Source organism: Aulostomus chinensis, chromosome 18 (genome assembly GCF_037954235.1).
Source record: "Aulostomus chinensis isolate RoL2024-O1b breed Wild chromosome 18, RoL_Achi_v1.0, whole genome shotgun sequence".
NCBI classification, from domain to species: domain Eukaryota; kingdom Metazoa; phylum Chordata; class Actinopteri; order Syngnathiformes; family Aulostomidae; genus Aulostomus; species Aulostomus chinensis.
This window is the reverse complement of record NC_141337.1, coordinates 8,779,421-8,799,056: the sequence shown is the minus strand read 5'-3', so window position 1 is coordinate 8,799,056 and position 19,636 is coordinate 8,779,421. Positions and strand designations below refer to the sequence as shown.

General features: G+C 40.5%; 1 protein-coding gene and 1 long non-coding RNA gene across 10 annotated transcripts in view; both read left to right on the top strand.

Annotated features, from left to right (window-relative positions):
- Positions 1-726: 726 nt before the first annotated feature.
- Positions 727-4,488, top strand: mrpl12 (mitochondrial ribosomal protein L12). Its single transcript, XM_086184681.1, has 5 exons — positions 727-932; positions 2,180-2,378; positions 2,490-2,555; positions 2,766-2,903; positions 3,547-4,488. Exons 1-5 carry the CDS (start codon positions 874-876, stop codon positions 3,661-3,663), a joined length of 579 nt encoding a protein of 192 aa, XP_086040807.1. The 5' UTR covers positions 727-873; the 3' UTR covers positions 3,664-4,488.
- A 4,300-nt stretch (positions 4,489-8,788) lies between these two features.
- The window catches only part of LOC147245001 (uncharacterized), a 38,817-nt gene continuing 27,969 nt past the window's right edge, over positions 8,789-19,636 (top strand). For 6 of the 9 annotated variants that reach the window (XR_015109985.1, XR_015109984.1, XR_015109982.1 and 3 more), the window contains exons 1-4: positions 8,789-8,955; positions 9,227-9,319; positions 12,028-12,169; positions 13,344-13,483. This is a non-coding gene — a long non-coding RNA (uncharacterized LOC147245001). Of the gene's footprint in view, positions 9,091-9,226; positions 9,320-12,027; positions 12,170-13,343; positions 13,484-14,904; positions 15,039-15,982; positions 17,244-19,636 lie in introns of those variants that run through there. The other 3 variants (XR_015109981.1, XR_015109983.1, XR_015109989.1) reach the window with 3 other exon arrangements.

Genomic DNA, 19,636 nt, shown 5'->3' with positions numbered 1-19,636 from the left:
TGTTTGCCTGTTAGTTTTTAAAGCAGATATTAAGAACCATTTCACAACTTCTAGTCCAGCGCTAACAAAATGTGTACATTGCATAAAATAGTAATTCAATTTTATTTAGTCATAATGGATGAAAAGATTTTTGCAAAACTCAAATTCACTTTTCCCAAGCTGGATCAGACTAGTTATTTGTTACAATTGAACAAGGCTTCTTTGTAGAAAGGAGGTATAAAAAGACGCATTTTATGATGTGTGTCAGAAAACAAAAAAACACAAATGACTGAATATCATGTACTAAGTACTAGAAAACTTCATTTATATCTAAAACTTACAAATATGTTATATATAGTGGGCATATGTGTATATGTATGATGGGTATATTTGAATCAAATGACAAGGTAAATTTTAAATTATGATTTATAATTTTGTATACTTCATTAAATTAATTTCCCGTTTTTCTGCGTGTTTAAGTGCTTATTTAAAAAAATCATAAATAAGCGTTGAAATAATGGTATGTTGTAGTTCCTTAATTTGTCCACTCGAGGGCAGTAAGCGTCAAGATGTCAGGGTAGCAATGACAAATGAAAATAAATTATACATAACAGTTATGCCACCGTACCTCTTGCCTCATCACTGCCTCAACGTTGAACATAACTTTGAAAGTTTTGCCTGCATTTTTTTTTTAGATTTCGTTTTTAATTTCAATTGTCCCTCATGGGTATCCGTAGATTTTTCGACAGTTCAAGCAATGCATTGTGGGTAGGTCAGGAGTGAGGACGCCATGTGCTTTTGAGGCTGAGGGGCTGGAAGAAGGAGACTTGCTTGTGACAAACTTGCTTATATTTGACTTTTTCACCGGGATTATTCGTTCCAGCTAACGTTAGCATGTACTGCACCAGAAACTGCCTACGATCCGCGCTGCGGGCAGCAGTGAGCATCCACCGGTACGTAACGTCCTCAGCCCGTCACGTAACACCGGTACAACGTAAGACTTGTTCAAGACTGTTCCTTCAAGGGCAGGCTGCCGGTAGCTGATGATGGGAGTTGTACGTGTAAAACTGTGTAGTAGTACCTCCAGCTTGTGGCCTTACCCGCGGTTTGTGTCTTCTATAGTTTCGATGGAGCCTTTAGCTATGAGTTAGCAAATGTTAGCCATACGTAGCGTCCCCATACATTTTTTTGTTTAGTTTAATTGAAATACCTAGTGACCGATTCATTTAGTCTCTTGAGGCGTGTTTTTTAATCCTCTTCAGCTACACTAAACAGATGCTGGAGCCGTTTGGTCAATTTTGTGCAGAAAACAGTTCTGAATTTGACGTCCAAGGTCACCGTGGTCTCACCGGGAGTTCATGAGATCGTTCTCCGAATAGATGCAGCCTGCATCTCTCCGGTTGAACCGTGTGACCTCACTGCTGCACAAACACCTCACTCTACCTCCAGTATGATTTGCGTCATGTATTATATTTCAAAACTTGTCTTCACCTGGAGACACTTAAACCTATTGATGATGCAAACACAGTGAGGCAGAGGTGGTTCCCAGTCTGGTGAAGGGGCTACCCCCCCGCCCCCCCGGGTCACATAAGGGGTCACCAGGTGCACAGCAGTGGGACACTATCAAGATCAATCTCAGACTGATGTATAGTAATATGAATAGTAATGTTCATAATCATCGATTCTGCAGAGTATTGATGACTGGGTCGGTCAATAAGATGTTAAAAATAATAGAAAATTCTACTACAGCTTTTGAAGTACATTCCCCTTACAAATCCAACACCTTACATCATAAAGCTGTGCTGGAGGTGCGTTGACCAAAGGTAGCATCATCTGAAACAAGCTTGAAATTTTGACGTTTTTTTTTTTTAAATTTTATTTTGTTTAATCAGCCATTTTTAAAACTGTTCTCAACCTTGAAAACTTTAAACAAGGTTACACAATCATGACATGTTCGTTTCTTTCTCTTTCACTGAATGCATCATGAATCACTGACTGTATCCATGATGGATTCATCATGAATCCAGATTCAGCTCTTAAATAAACTTAAGAGTGCATGTTAGAAGTCTGAGGTTGCTCAGTGCTAGCGAAGGAGTCTGGAAGTTTCAGTAAATGCGCGCACACAACATCTTCTGACTCTGCATGAGCTGCAGATGACCCTCAAATCCAGACACAGCCTATAATGTCGCTAATTTTCCAGGCAACAGCTTCAGCAGCAGACGTCAGCCTTGAGCGCCCTCCGCCTCCTTAATACCAGTCCAGCTGCTCCCTCAGACGCCATCGCCCCCCCTTCCTTTGAGGGAGAACCCAAACAATATTCTCCAAAAATCCAGCAGCTTGTAAATGATATAGCCAGCCTCACTTTGTTCGAAGTGTCGGACCTCAACGAGTTGCTGAAGGTATGTTGAAAACACAGGAAGGACTAACACCGTGCAGGAGAGACTGTGGTCATGTGATGCTTAAATGTGTCCTCTTTCTTTCTTTTTTTTTTTTTTTTTTCTTCGTCACAGAAAACTCTGAACATCCAGGATGTAGGAATGATGCCGATGATGGCACCAGGTGTACCTGGGGCTCAGGTGGGAAAGACCATCCTGTTCTGAAGTGGAGTCCAGATGTTTTTACAGTCTATCATTCTAGTCTATCAAAGATTGTTTCATGTGTATTTCAACCCAGCATTGTGTCCAGGAACTAAAAATCCTGGTGGATCCATGTAAATGTGCTTCTCTCTCTCTCTCGCTCTCTCTCTCTCTCTCTCTCTCTCTCTGCCCCCCCCCCGCCCCCACCAGGCAACAGAGGAACAGGAGGAACCAGTGAAGAAAGAGAAGTTGCACTTCACAGTCAAACTGGTAGCCCTAAACTTAAGTGACAAAGTAAAACTTATAAAGGAAGTGAAGAACTGCATCCAAGGCTTGAACCTGGTGCAGGTAGGTCCCCTCTTTGTTCCCCCCTCAGTCCTGATCTCATGCACACTGGAGACAATCCATCGTTCCTTCTCAGTTTGTCAAATTCTGTGAAGCTAAAGTTGAGAACATAACGTTGTCCTGTGACATTTCATTGATGGATCTTCTTTCAGCATCTCTCTCACCACCGAATGGCTTTATCAGAGTAGCAGCGTTATCATTGACATTCTGAAGTGTTACTGCCAGAAGTAGAGAGGATTAAAAATGTATATATAATCAAACCTGCATTGCCAAAACCCATCCACACTTTACAGCTGCACTTCTGCAGCATGGAGAGTGTAGGAAGAGCCAGGCACAGCCACCCAAGAAGAACTCCTTTGGTGTGTTTTGGTCACATTTGTGGCAGTGAAACATGTGACTCGGTTCCAAATGAACTGTAAATGCGGCTCGTTGCATTGAAAGCCAGTCTCGGTGTTACGAACTCATCTGCTGCGGTCACTTGAGGGTGAGCAGCAGGATAGACAAACCACTTGGTTAAGTGCCATTTGCAGCCTCTGAGTTCACGTACGGTTATTATGGTTCCTATGAATGTTTTTTCCAAATGAGACCACAGGTAACTGCACTAAATCATTTTTTTTTTTCTTCTCCTCTGTTTTTCCTACAACAGGCCAAGAAATTAGTGGAGGCTCTTCCTCAGGAAATCGGAGTCAACATATCCAAAGATCAGGCTGAGAAAATGAAAGCTGCCCTGGAGGCGGCAGGGGGCACCGTGGAGTTAGAGTAAATCTACGTGGCCGCCCTGCTGCCTGAGTGCTTCGTCCGTTATTCTGTGGTTTCTTTCTCTCTTTCTTTTTTTTTTTTACGTGACAAAAAAGACAGGGTGCCTCCCAGGAGTAACCGAAGCAAAGAACTGACTTCCCGAGTTAATACTGTCGCTTAACACCAGTGGGGTGGGAGGGAAGGGGGGTGGGTGCAGAACAGCTCAGACTCAACACTGTAGGTGTCATGTCGCCTACATAAAAAGACACCCACCCTCTCTCCTCCACTGTTTCTCACTCGTCTGCTCATGTATGCGTGTGTCTGGCAGTCTGGTGGCTGAAGTGGTCCCGGCCGGGGGATGACATAGGGACCTACGGTGGATAAAAGCAGACGTGTGATTCAGGGAATGGCCAAGCTGAGAGTCCTTATGACCTCAAGAATTGTTAATAATGTGATTAAAGCCGAAATGTCTATAGTTTGTCCAATGTGTTCTTATTGATTTCGCGGTTGAGAGGGTGTATATATTTAACCAGCATGAAAATGTAGGGCAGCGTCAAGTGTAGCTCTCCAGGCTCCAGCTTCCTGCAGTACTGCCACTGACCACTAGATGGCAGAAGGCCTCCTTTACATACTTGAAGCTGAGCGGTGGCGCTAAATTATATTCCTGTTCTTAGTTTTCTTTTGAAGAAATTAGAAACTGTCATGTTTGCTGAAATTGTTAAATAAACTTGTCATTTGTAGTTATGCAAGGGTGACGTTTTAGAACAATTTAAAAGTATTGTGTACACAACTTCATCCAACTTCCTACTTAAGTTGTCAATTAATATTAAACTGATTTTTCCACCAATTTGACCCCAATTTGGAAGTTTTTGTGTGCATAACTTTGACCTTTTCACAATTACATTTTTTTTTTTAAAAGATGCATAAATGTAGAATGTCCTACATTCGAAGTACTATTAGGTATATCATCCTTATATGAGCTGGGAGCGTTCATATTGATTTTTAGTGCCTCTGATTTGTTTTTACAGCTTCAAATATGTAGCTCTGCTGACTTAAAAAAAAATGCAGGGTAAAAAAAAGTTTGATAGAATGACCAAACTCATTGAACTAAATCCAAAATGCTTGAATTCAAATTATTATCAAATTCTGCTAAAATAAAAAATTAAGGGAAAATTATTTAGTTTTATATACTTCTTACTTATTTAATTTAGGAAGGAGGAAGCCTATGAACACCAGGGGGAGTATGAACTTTAACGTAGGTCTTCCGTTGGAAAAGTGCAGCAGTACAGGGTTAAAATGCTGGTTGGAGAATCCGCAACAAATCAAGAAAGTTTCTTTTATAAAGGATTTTCACACCTCCGGGTTATACTGTAATTGCTGGGGTCAGAGGACAAATCTGACTGCTTCTTGAGGTCGTAATCCTTCATTTTTGGTAGAGGACGTACTTTTGAAAAAGTATTTGTTTAACCCATTTTGAAGATGTTGCTGAACAGAAACCAACAGTTTGAGATGGAGGAGTCTGTCATGTAGGAGGTAACGTGAGGTCTACCAGCCGACCGCAAAAATTTATGAGGAGCGCATGTCCTCTGGTTGAGGAAAGGGTGAAGGTTCGTTCCACTAAAGGGAAATTGTCTGGGTGAATGATGTTGAAGTCCTGCTGTGTTTGTGATGATGGTTTCTGGCGGCTCAGTTGCGGTGCAGGAACCTGGGTCACCTGAGGATGGAGGTCTCTGTTTACCTGGACAAAAATGGCAAAAGTTGAACTAAATTGTGCAGGTCAACATGGAGACTGCTTTTCCAGCTTGGGCTCAGTCTACACTTTGATTGGTTCTTTGCAACAACAAGGGGAAAAAAAGAGACAGCATCTGTCAGATATGATTTGATTTTCCCATGAGGGTATACGGTTTTTGATCTTGCTGGATTCTTGCATCAGCTCTGTAAACTGCCTAATGATCACAATTAGACGAATACTGAATCGGTGTCAGGTATTGTTAGACGGGTCAGAGAGAGATTAGAGGACACAAGCGATAGCTGCAACTGGAGGGTACAGACTACACTTCAGTTGAGTAAATAAGATTGACAATGAAGTGAGAACAAGTCTGCATTGCAAGCAAAAGAACGCTTGTGTTCAAACAGCTTCGTGGACAGCCCGGAGAAATTTGTACTCTATATTTAATCAATATTTCAAGATTCAGAGTTTGTTTTAAAAACCAATAAGAAAAAGGTGTGTTGCCCATCCTGTTTCTTAATCCATTTAATCCTTTAAAGAATTACCTAGAAAAACCTGCGTTTTTGGTGATAACTCTGAAAAACTGATAAAGAAAATATAACTATGTCCACTAAAACCTTTGTTTTTCAGATTCTTTAGAAGATAGGAATATGAAAATTTTTTGGCTTAAGCTTCAATGTAAAATGACACTCTTTAGTAGGGCTGTAGTGATACACTAATCTCGTGATACGATACGATATTCAGCTCACGATACGATATATATCACGATATTCATCTCAATATGATGTATATCACGATATTCAGCTCACTATACGATATATATCACGATATTCATCTCAATATGATGTATATCACAATATTCAGCTCACTATACGATATATATCACGATATTCAGCTCACAATACGGTATATATCACGATATTCAGCTCACGATTACGATATATATCATGGTATTCAGCTCACGATTACGATATATATCATGGTATTCAGCTCACGATACGATATATATCACGATATTCAGCTCACGATACAATTCAATACACTTACATCCTTTTATGAAAGACTTTAAAGGGACAAAGTGATTTTGGTGACATCTTTTGAGTGTTCCATTGACTTGGATTGAATTAATTGAACTGAAAGCATCAATTACACAATATATGGACTTCACTGGCAGCTTGCAAATGCTGGACAAAATGAATCAAAGATGTGGTGAGAAAATTAGTTTCATTTATTGAAACTGAGTGCAAACTGTAGTTTGGAAGCTTTTGAAAAGTAAAGTGAAGAATGGAGAGTTTAAGTGCAGCAAGTGGCCTTCTTTGGCAGCGGTAAAGAAGAATCGTGCACCGCTCGCACATTCTCAGCGCACAAGAAAGTGCAAGCGGGAACTGTAGCTGTTACCACAACGAGCTACAGTAGCAAGGTAACATCGGTGAGCAGAGGAAACGGCCCACTAAACGGAGCTACTGAGAGAGAGAACGGAAGGGAAAGCAAGTGGCCCACATTCAATGGACAGGCAGATGAAGAATGATATATACACGTATATTAGCGGTTACGGCTAATATACCCCTATAAATACACGTATATTAGCGGTTACGGCTAATATACCCCTATAAATACACGTATATTAGCGGTTACGGCTAATATACCCCTATAAATACACGTATATTAGCGGTTACGGCTAATATACCTCTATAAATACACGTATATTTGCGGTTACGCCTAATATACCTCTATGAATACACGTATATTTGCGGTTACGGCTAATATACCTCTATAAATACACGTATATTTGCGCTTCTTTAAATTTCTATGTTAAGGTGGGAGGTGTCTTGTATGACTGTGCTTCTGCACTGTGATTTTCAGTTTGTTGTAGTTTCCACTGTGAGCCCACCAGGGGTTTCCTAGACATCTGTTGGATGTCCATAAATAGATGTCTATTGGACGTCTATTAGACGTACACACAGATGTCTATTGGATGTCTATTAGACGTACACACATAGATGTCTATTGGATGTCCATAAATAGACTATATTGGTGGTTATTTAAACATTTATGTGGAGTTAGGACATGTGACGTGTATGACTGCCTCTGTGCTGCGAATTTCAGTTTGTTGTAGTTACCATTAGGAGCTTCTGCTCTGCAAACTCGCCACTGTCCCAGGCTCTCCGTTCTCACCACCGCTCCACTAAGTAGAAATTATGCCATGCTTCAGGACAAAAACAGTCATTGTTGCATCCGACTCTTCCATGGAAACACGACAAACAACTGTCTATTGCTGCATGTTATTGAGTGAATGCAAAACATGCACACGTCTTTGATATCATGACCTCTTGTGTGACCTGGAGATTGAGCGGTTTAACGGGAAAACATGACAAATGTTGGTCCGCACCTTCTGAACTTCTGTTTTAGCTTATTCTTGGTATGTTGGCGCATCATAAAACTGTAGCACCACATACCACACAAACCAGCTACATGTCTATCTTGGCTCCTGAAGATCAAGCATGAAGGATCTGTACTTAGATTAGCTCGGTCATATGGTTTCCCAAAATTCACATCTGTTTTTGAGACAGGAAAACGCAGATGTACATTAAGGACTCAGCTAATGCGCAGAGCGGCAGCCCACCACCACCTGCATGGGAAAAAAAAAGGATGAAGAGTGGACCCCGAGACTTTTTCACTTTTTCTGTTGATACAGAACCTTTTTGTGGCTGAAAAGAGAGGGAAATAATAAGTAAAGCGTTATTAATATAGAACTTTTTACAGTTACAAAGTGCTTCACATACACTCAAACGAGCGTTTAATTGCAACATAAATCACATAAAAGCATATGGATTCACTGGCATAAACACTTTGCATAATAGAACAAACAGCACAGATTAATCCTCGCATGGGAACAAGTCCTATCTTTCTGTGGCCCACAAGTTATGCACATTATGGGAGCAAGTTAAATGCTAAATGGACTTTATTTACAGAGTACTTTACTATCTTGTAGCAGCATAGACGGACTGTCTACTTCTGAGTCAGGCTTCCCCTAAATCTCATCAAAAAATAATTAAAATGTGCAAAAAAATTGAAATCTTTGGGTCACAAAAGTGTTGTTTTTTTTCCTCTCTTTTTCCTCCATGACCACGAAATTGTGAGTTATATACTTTATGTTTTGAACTCCGATTGTACGACTGACTCTTGTATCTGTTGCTTTGCGATGTTTATGAAGACTTAGTTGTGTTTCTCGTTTTTTTCCGTTTGTGTGCTTTGCAGTTTTGTTTCCCCTCGTGTTTTCGATGACACTCGAGTCATTTCCTGTTTTATTTGGTAGTCGTTTTCCTCCTGCGTCTTTGAATGCTTTATCCTTCCTGTATTTGTCTGTTTCCCACCTTTTTTTGAAGTCACTCACCTGTGTCTTGTCAGCTCGTTAGTCCTCCTCAGTCAGCCCCGTTTCTCGCACTGCCATGTTGTTCACGCCACCTTTTTTTTTCACCTGGTTCCTCCTGAAAATTGATTTTCAGTTCAGTTCCTGTTGTTGGTCACTTATCTATCCAATCATTTGTTTTGTCCCTGTGGTGGTTTTTCCTGACGTCCTCCCTGTTGGTTGGTGCCGATTCAGTTTTCCCCGTTTCATACTTCTGTAATTGGTTTGATTGCTTTAGCACGCCGTGTCACTGAGGATTCTTATGCTGTTAAGAGAAGAGAAAAGTGGGAATGAGACACTTTTGCTGTTTCCAGGTGCACTAAGAGACCGATGGGGGGGGGGGGGGGGGGGTAACGAGAGGAAAGAAGGTTTTCTGGCTTTCTTTAATCTTCCTCTGCTGACAAATACAAATTGCTATATTGGCTTTTTTTTTTTCCTGTTCCCCGCTAGATATTCTTTGTCACAGCTTGTCATTTGAGACTGCCTGCAGGTCAAGGTGAACAGCAAATATATCAACTTGAGTCCTGCGAGGTACTTTTGAAGGTATGTTTGCAGCATTTTCATCTTTATATTTGATAAATTCTTTGTTTAGAGCTTTCAAAAGGGTTTGCAGGTGTTTCTCAGGGACCCTGACCTCCCGAATGTCCCGTGAGTTTAATGGATGGATTTAATGTTATGAAAAAAAGACATTGTTGTGCCGGTACGGGCTTGAAAATGTATCAATCATGTTTTTTGTCAGGTTAAAAAAATTGAATAGAAAAAAAGTAGATATGACCATGCACTGTTTACTCTGAAACAATTATTAAACGCACCCTAAAAACTCAAAACCTGCTCAAAATTCCCTTTTAATTAAGATTTTTATGTGGACCAAAAATGGTGTGACCAAGTATCAGCTCTTATGTTGATCTGAACCACGTAAGCTTAGGAAAAAAAACAAAACAAAACACGTAAAATCATTTAAGAGCTCATTCAAAGATTTATTAATAAAATGGCAGCACAATAGCAGCAGTATAACTGTGTAGGAAAATTAAATTGTTTAAAAGAAGGGGAACAGTTTACCCAAAATCCAATAATAAGACAGAAAAGTTAGCGTTTAGAGAAGAGGACCCTATTCAGCTTGACTCAAATTGTCCCTTTTTGTTTCTGAAGTGCCACTCTGTTTAAAATGTGTTTTGATCATCGTTACTGCCTTGAAATGTTTGCGCTTCACTAGAAGGCTGCACTTAGGTTCAAATATCAGTTTAAAATGTGATCGCATGACCATGATTTGCAAAGAAAATGGTACGTGCACAGAGCAATGCACGGAGGAAAGATTCGCATCATGCGAGAAAAATCCAAGTAATTTTCAAATTTGACCGAACTGAACGATTTGTGGAGAAGCTGTTGAGCACACACACACACACACACACACACGCACTTTCAAGTAAAGTTTTTGTCTGCAACAAGTCTGGGGGGAACTTTTTAGAATACAGCAAACTGCCTTTTTATCCACTGTCATGAGTGTCAGTGTAAGTCTCGCAGCAAGGCCTTGAGAACGTTAACTGCTATGGGTTAACGCAGACGTTAATATTTGTAACATCTTCAGCTTCATGATTTTACAAAAATGTCAATATGCGTAAACAAACGGCACTCTTGCATCAGGATCTTTTGTTGACCTTTTGGTCTCTTTTGTTTCTGCAGGAGCGTTTAGCTCCAATCTTGCACCAACCCCTTTGACGTTATTAAAGCAAGACGAATGAGCTCATTCCACTGGAATATTGGAGTTTTTGCACAAGACCGTGCTGCCACGGGATTTCTGGTTTCCTGTTTTTCTGGGCAGCATGGCAGAGAGTTTTGAAGAATCTTTCATCACTCTTGACACGTATATTTTGCTCTTGGGACACACACACACCCACACACACCCACTCAAAGGTAGATGTCACATCACTGTTAATGCAGATATTTCAAACAAGTCCTTTCCTAAAAGAGAGGCTTTTTTGGTCTCTAAACAGCATTGTAACTTCATTAAACTTTTCACCAATGATAATGTGTCCCTGCAGCATCATCCCACTCTCACACACACACACTCCACCTTCATATTCCCTTTGGTAGCATTTTGTCGCAGCGGATTACGTAAGAGTGAGTCTGCTGTGGGAAAGTATCTTCAAAGTGGCGACGGTCACTTTTCCACTGGTCCTCCATGTTTCATCAGCCGTTCTGTTGCGACAAACTGAGTCACATTTTAACGAACATCTATAATTTCCATGCAGCACTCGTTTCATTTAGAACAAAATGAGTGTGACTCATGCATTACTGTGTTGGACTCCAGATAAGGAAGTGGAATGAAATAAAATGTTTCTCCCCCTACGTCGTCCGCAGCTGTCTAGAAACACAGATGACTTGAATCATGAAGCAACTGTGTCTAATCAGGTCATTCTTAGTGGTGAGTATCCAATGATATAGCTTGTTAAACTACATTTACTGAATAAAAAAATGATGCAGGTGCCCAGCAGTTTGTCAAACTAGTATTTTGTGAGGACGAAGCTGCAGCTGAGAATCATCTCTGCAGTCTATGAGGCTTTCTTTGCTCTCTGGAGGACAGCGTCACACTGAAACTGTCTTCTCAAGACCTGTGTATTTGTACCCAGTATGCCAGTATCAAGGTTGAACGATGCATAACTTTTGCCACACAGCCTTTGATGGCTTTTGAATACAATACTTTTATAATGTGGTTTATGGTGATAATTATTGTAGAGTTTGTAGTGAAGTCAAAATATTTCTCACTTCAGAAAGAGATTTGGTAAGTCACATCCAACTAAACATGATTGCAGATACAGTACTTGTACATTAAATACTACAACAAATATGCATAGTACAGACAACACAGTTCTGGCTGCACATTCATCTGTTGTGTGATCTCCAGTGCAAAGTCCAACAGCCAGCACAGATTAGCACCCACAGATAATCACTGTAAATATGCCTGAATATGTCTGTAAAGGTACATGAGTTCATAGTTCCTGAGAAATGAAAATGTAATAATTCTGATATGTTAAAGAAATCTCGGTATTAAAGAACCGTTAAAATTTCTTCTCTGACTGCACTGCAATGAGGTTTGTCCTTTTGCTACATTGCATACTTCCCCAAAATTTGATATACTCAAATACCAGCCAATATACTGATAACCCAATTTTTTTTCCCCCATTCCAAATATTAGTACTGGCCCCCAATCTCCAGTAGTACTCAGGCCTGAATATAGTTTCTGCATGTTTTAGGAATGTGATAAATCCATCCAGTAAAGCTCCAGTGACGATATTACACAACAGCATTCGTCATCAGGCCTGCAAACATCTGGATTGACGTGGTAAATGTTTCCAGCGATCTCCTCCCTGCTCATCTCCTGTCACGTCTCCAGAGGTAAGAAACAAAAAAAAAAACCCCGTTTCATTCCACCTTCATCTTTACACCGCTTTTACATCTAAAATACAGACCAAAACTGCTGTCTCCTCCGCTGCTTTCACATTTTAATTCAAATCAGCCCAGTAGTTTTTTGGTTTTTTTTATAATCATGCTGACAGTTGGGACAGTAAAAACAAACCTCCACTCCTGGGCAGAGGTAGTTATGAAGGCTTGAAATTGAATACGCCTGTGCTTTCAGTTTTTTTTACGTTCGTACGTATCCTCCCTGCTAGCCGAGCATGCATGTTGTGCATCTGCAGCCTGCGCAGTAGAACAAAACACCTTGTGAAAAAAGAATGTCTTGAAGACACGAAATGTCAACTGTTGCCGCAGCAGTATGCGAGTTTGTGGTTTTTTCTTATTTTGTTTTTGATTTTTTTTTCCCCCCTCCTCAGTGATACCTATGAGAGCAATGCACAATCCATCATGCTCAGCTTTAATAGACACCTGATATTTTTCCGTCTCCTGCAGTTTTCTCACATATTATTAGCTCTATTTGAGTGATGACAGTTGTCAGCAGGGTCATGACAGCTCCGCTTCTCTTACTTTCTACGGTAAAACAAAACTTTCCAGCTGAAAGACAAACAACAAGGCAAGAGTCATGTGTTCGGGACCAGACTATTCTTAAACCCACCCTGTATTAGGACTTTTTAAAGTTAAATTATGGACACACATAACCCTGGAGTAACAGGTCTTCTAATGGGGAGATATTAATAATTCGTGGTTGTCATGGAGCTCGCTGTAAGAGCAGCATGATATAATGACTGATAATGCACTGTATAAGGACCATACATGTGGCTTTGTGGAGACGCCTCAGACACAGGTTTTAGTTTTTTTTGGCCTTTTTCTTTGAGACTCTGTTACTATCGCAGGCCCGTTACGCAGTAAAACTGCTTTTTCCTATCTAATATTTCTATTTCTCCTATTTTGATGGAATAGAAACAGAATTTGGAAATTACAGATAAAAGTTAATTGTTGTACTAGATAAAAGTTTCGGAGCTTTGATTTTTATCTGAAATGTTTGCTGCCCATGTGAACAAATTGGCTTTGCAGTTGTTTTTAATGCCATACTGACATCCTGAAGTTCTCATCGAAGGTCCTATCGAATGTAGCCTGCCTCCCTCTCTCACAGACTGCAGATACAACCTTGAAAAGAATGTTGACAACCTGAAAAACAAAACAAAGGACTATTCAGTGGATCATGCAGAGCAGACTGTTGCCTCTTCATCTCAAGAACTACATCCTAAAGGCTTCTGCACTCCTGACTGACTGGTAAGGAGACGTTGAACATCCGCAGGGTCCTTGAGGGTTGTTAGGGTGTCATGTGGTTTGTTATCCCTTCTGATGTGAGAGTCACTGGACTTGACAGTGAATGGGAGTTAAAACGCCTGGGGAAGGATGAGAGAAAATATTCACTCCTTTCATCCACCTGCCTAATTTCTACACTTACGCCATCAAAAGAGTCTGTCGTCCACCGGGTTCGCTCACTACGTAGCATTAGACCTGCTGAAATACAGTATGTACTGTGTAACCACATGGTGATTTTACATGCAGCAATGCTACAACCTCCCAGAGTCGCTATTGTAGCCTTTGGTCTTGTCTGCAGGACCTTAGCCAGCTGGTGCAGCTAAGGAGCTGCACGGTCATGTCCCCCAGGGGCCAGTCTCAACAGGTTGTACGGGTCCAGCCATAACGGGCTCCGCAACACCACTTTTTCAATGTGTGCAATAGAGAAGCTGTACATCTGTGAAATTATATTTAATCAGGAAAAGAGCCAAACTTGAAGTTCCCAGGTTTTCACCTGACAACAGCAAGATGTCTCTCTTTCTCTCCGTTGGTATTCTGTTGCCTGTTTCTGACTGGGTGGTAACGCCGCTGAGCTCCTTGGTTTGGAACAGCGACAGAGTTGAGAGAACTGTTTTACATTATGGAAAAGTTTGTGGGATTGAGAGAAGAGGCCAGGTTTTTCTCTTGAGCTCCGAGTGTGGATTTATGCCTACGTGACTCTCGCTCCTCTTCTACCTCCAGCAGTTCGCAGCCAGTCATTAGTAATCATGCAAACAGGAGGCAAAGCTACTGAGGAGGGAGATGTCACTGAGATATTATACACTCACCGCTCTATTCAGTAGGTACACTTACATAAAATCCGCCCGTCACGAGGATTATGATGTTTTTATTAACTCTCAAGTGAGACTGGTGTTGATTTTAGAGGTTGCAATTTGCGGTGCTGTTGACAAAGTTTAACGGAGAAGAATTATAAATATTTTGCCTGTTCCAATAAGAATTAGGTTTGTCAAAATCACTAATCACATCTTGGGCACTCAAATTGTAGACCTCTGCCCAGTCCCCCCGTCAAACATATTTTGCTGCACTGTATCCACTTTTTTTTCTTTTCCTGCAGGATCTGCACAGAATCCTACATTCATAGATAAAACTAGCCATGTGTGCCAGTCAGTGACCTTTGACCTTTGATTGCCAACTCTTCTTCAGCTCATCTTTGACTTCTAGTTTGTCCAATATCTGAAGACAATTCTTGTTGGCGTTCCTGGGATGTTGTGTTCATGTGAAGAAAAAAAACAACCACCAAACTGTTCCTGATATATTGTGTTAATAAGAAAAGCAAAGATATCAGCCACGTATGAGGTGACAGCAGTGAACTTGAGCTTTTATTTGTTCTTTTTTTCCTCAAAAAGCTCTTCAGTTCCTCCTTGAGTCCCAGAGGACATTTCAGCCAAATTTGAAGATATTCCCTCGAGGGTTCCCTGAGATATTGAGAATGCGATGGACAGATAATGTGAAAACATAACCACTGAGAAAGTTCTCTAAGGTTTGTATAATATTTCCTGAGAAATTTATAACTTGAAGGTTAATGGTTGAATCCCAGGGAACATAAAAATCACAGCACTTGCTCCTCCCTCATTATCACCACTAAGTGAGATGACTTTTTAAAAAAAAAGAAAAAAGAGAGAGACCCTTAACTCCCAGCTGCTCAAAACTTAAACGCTACTAAAGTTATGACTTAAACAAAAATGGCAATGAAAACTTTGATAAAATATGCTGTCAGCTGTCTTATCTCTAAATGTGAATGTCTTTCAACCTGACAGAACAATAATAAACTCAGTGGCAGAGTAAATCACGAGGCTGCTAAGCCCTTAATGATAATGATGGAAAACATGTGAGTAGCAGGTTATGTTTTTTGCGAAGACTTGGTATTAAATTGCTCCGACGGGAGGGGGACACAGGCCATTAATGTGGGCCATCAGATAAATTTAGTAGAATTTCATGTTTTTGTTTTTAAACTGCTAATAAGGATTTTAGCCTGCTGTAAATCCATCATCCAGCCTCTCAAGTAAGGTCAGACATGACTGAGATCTTAAACTGCAGTCATACATTTTATTTTATATCCAAAGTCCATTTTCCCTGACAGAGCAATTTTGTGTTTACCTTAATTTCAGTCCATTTCATATTATGCAGCAGGGCCGGCAATCATTATGCTTCATTACATCGATGGACATACAGAGGCTTTTAGGTAATCATCCAGCCCGATATAGTCCAGACATGGAGCTGGTGACCCTGAACCCTGTTACCTTTGCTTTCAATGCAACTGCAAAAATAGAGATTTCTGCGCAGCTTCAATCCGTGAAATCAACTTTAAGTTAGGATTACGTGAAGAGGAACTCGTGCAGCTCCTCTGAAGCAGCTGGAAGTTTATTTCATGCTTCTTATTCTCTCTCTCTCTCTCTCTCTCTCTTTCTGCCGTTCTTCCTCGAGGGCATTCAAAGATCTACGTGTCTGCAAATACATTTCTTTAGGAAAATGACCTGAACATCAGTGACCGCTATGAGCTGCTTCACGATGCAACACAATGAGACATTTGTGGAATACAGCGAAAGACAAATGAAACAGCTGCTGTTGTACGGCACAAACAAACCGTTCACCACCACAATTAACGACCCTGCAAACTTCCAAGTCCTGCACACTGTGATTTACAGACGTCAGAGGGTTTTCGGTCATGATTTTATTGCCATATGATAATCTGGAGACAGCTACTTAGAGGAAATACAGCAATGACTGATAACCTTGGCTTCCTAATCAGCCTGTATTAGAAAACAAGTCAGTGTTGAACAGCTATTTTGAAGATTGATGGGGTGCATGATCGCATTACTGTAAGTGTTGGGGTCCACGGCTGCCAAGTTGCTTCCAGTGGTTGGTTACTTTGGAGGGAGGAGAGGCGGCGGTTGTGATCGCCGTGCACTTTGGCAGGCCTCTACTCCTACAGCGGCGACTGTGTGGTCGGAGTGTTATTTCTCCTCCGTCAGGATATTTGTTTTCACCCGTTAGTGCACTTTCCCACTCCTGCGCAGTACATGTCCCAAGATCTGTGAGACAAAGCAATACTTGAAGGGGCGAGAGAGAGAGAGAGAGAGAGTATATTGACATGTATGTGCACACAGTGTTTTATGTCCTGCTGTTAATCTTGAAATCTCAGATATGAGATTAAAACTGCTGTTGAGACTGTAAATGCCATCCACATTAACTTGACAGCATATACAGGATAATCTGGACAACAGCGACTGAGTTATTAGAAATGTTCAGTCCATTAAAACACTCAATTTTGATGGACAATCACACTGAAGGCACAGCCAGGCTAAAATAGCCAGAATTGCCTCCTCTTGTCTTGGGCGGGGCTCACGCAGAAAGCGGTGACATGCGTCTCTATTGACCGAACTTTTCTGATTTGTGAAAAAAATGCGTTTTGCATCAACAAATATGTAATCATAATTTTTGTACTCGCCATAAAGCATCTCTTCAATACGGGTCGATAACCCATACTTGAGTGTTTATCTGCCTTGTCTTGATTATAAACCTCTTCACTGCACAATAAAACTACAAAGATATAAAATTTACTCCTTGTACACACACAAAAAAAAGGAAAACTTTTGAATGATCCTTTTATTCTGGATTAATATTTCGCATATCTTCTTTGTCAGATCTGGATGCACCAGTAAGTGTTCACAATGATTCTTCAAGTCATGTTAGTCAAATAGATTAGCATGCCACACTAATGTCACTGAAATAAAATGTAACTGTGATGCCATTAGCACTGCCTACAATCTGTTTTATTGGAAAATTGCAGTACATGAGCAGTAATATGGTCCTTTACTGCTTGACAGTGCAGAACTGAAGACGGTGTACTGGAGAGGACAGTAATTATCCATGGTTATTGAATTCCAAGCAAATATTCAACATAACGAGCTACAAGACTGAGTAAGCCTCGACAATCACATACAGGAAGTCATGTTGAGGACCATAGAGTCGTAAACTGTCGGAGTTGTTATACTGCAAAGATTTATAATCAAGCAAACAAAAATCGGTCCTTGACAGGTTCAAGTAAAAACGATAAAATACAAACTGTTTTTCCATGTATTTACACATAAAAAAAACAAAAAAAACCCCAGCAATCATTGTTATGATCCATATTAAGAAATAAAGTTGATTTGCGTCCTCATTTATTTCAGTATCTTGTACATCAGACATTTGAACGAAAAGATGGGGGATAACTTTCCTTTATATTGGGAGCCGCACGCCCTCTCCAATGCTACATTTGGGTAACATTCTAGACACAGATAATATATAGAATGGCTTTTCACGCTAACTTATTTCTTACTCTTTTAAAAAGGCTAATCTGAGTCGTGAGTAAAATGAACACCTACACAGCAGTGTTCCCTTTCACTTCAGCCGTGTTCGTGGTAGAATGCACGTGCAAATAGATCTCTAAAGTAAAGTCACATTTCCCAGCCTCTGCCTGCCTCTAATTCAGTTTTATGTTTTGCATGAACGCGCCCGGGGAATAGTTACGTACCATTAACACATAAGAAGAATCAAATATTGTTCTGTGGCCACATTATAAGACAATTTCTTTCATTTCCTTGCCTTGTACGGTTTGCACCTTTGGCTAAATTGTCTTGATTTAAAATAAACTCTAGATCACCTATAAACATATTTCACAGGATTGAAATAACACCTGATGTTATAGGAGGGAGCAGCTTGTTGGTGCTGTTGTTAAGCTGATCATTACAAACCCAATATGTGCTGTCTATTAAGGAGCGGAAGAACAGAGTTAGTAGGATATTGTTTGTCTCACACCTTGGCCTCTGATATAGAAGCAATCCTGAGGGAGCTGGATGTTAGTCATTAGCGGAGCCGCGTGTCATCGACGGGCACGGAACATGCGCTGACAAAACTGTGACGGGTCATGGGTCTTCAGATGGGGGGGGGGGGGGTGACTGTGCGCTGGTGAGGTGATAGCTTCAGCTTGACTCTGCATCTTTTAGATTCATTTTCATGCAACAGCGAACACATTGTCAGTGGTGGAAAAGTAGAAAAACTTTCAGTTTAACTTGGCAGTTTTGTGATACTTTAACTTTCCTTTCATGCTACTTTTATATATAATTTCCAGTGTCATCAAAATTGAACAAGCCCTCCCCCCTAAAAAAAACCCCCAAAATTATACTTTATACTGATATGCATAATATTCCACCAAAAATGGAGAGAACTGCGCAATATAAAAAATAAAATTTCAACTAGAATTTTCCTGGCCCATGAATCATCCAACAACGGCTTCAGACAATGATTCATTTTGTGAACCTTTTGGAGAAAAGTTTTATTTTTCTTTGTAGTTCTCTTCCACTCAAACCCTGTTTTTGTCTTACCGCAGCAGTGAATAAAAAAGAGATTCGTTTAGGAAGTGAAGTGATCTTGTCTGGTCCACAGCACCTTTAGTGGGTCACCGAAGGGACGAGGGCTGGGAGGACAATTCATCATTCCCTCACAGCAGTGATGGAGCAGTGGTACTGAAGAATACTTGATCCAACAAGAGTGATTAGAACTTATGAATAATTCACTGAGGCACCGCTCATTTGCAAGTCAAGACATGCAGTCCTGAAAAAACTCATTGTTTATCTTGGATTTTTTGTGTTTTGTTTTTTGCCCTCCATCTATCTTGCTTGCCTAAATGAAATGCAGCCATTATTAACGTAAGTAATTCCACCCGTGCTTCTCCTGTTTTGTCAAATCAACATGTGCACAGCGAAAACGATCAATTGAACTGTACAAATGAGGGAAAAATTCAAAGCAACTTGTTGTAGCTTTGGTGAACAGCTGAGCTCTGCTGATACGAATTGGTAAAATACAGGAAGCAGGAGAGTTCTGATGTCATTTAGCGGATTGCCGCACTACCGTGACACGAAAAGCGTTGACATAGAACAAGAATCTTCCTTCTGAGCTTCCTCCTTAGACGTCTTCCACCTCTTATTTTTGCATCATGACTTCTATAACGATAATTTCAGGCTAGCTTGTAGAACCCTAAAGAATAGCACCAAAAGCTAGAAGTTTCATAACTCTTCAATTTAACGTACAGAGCTC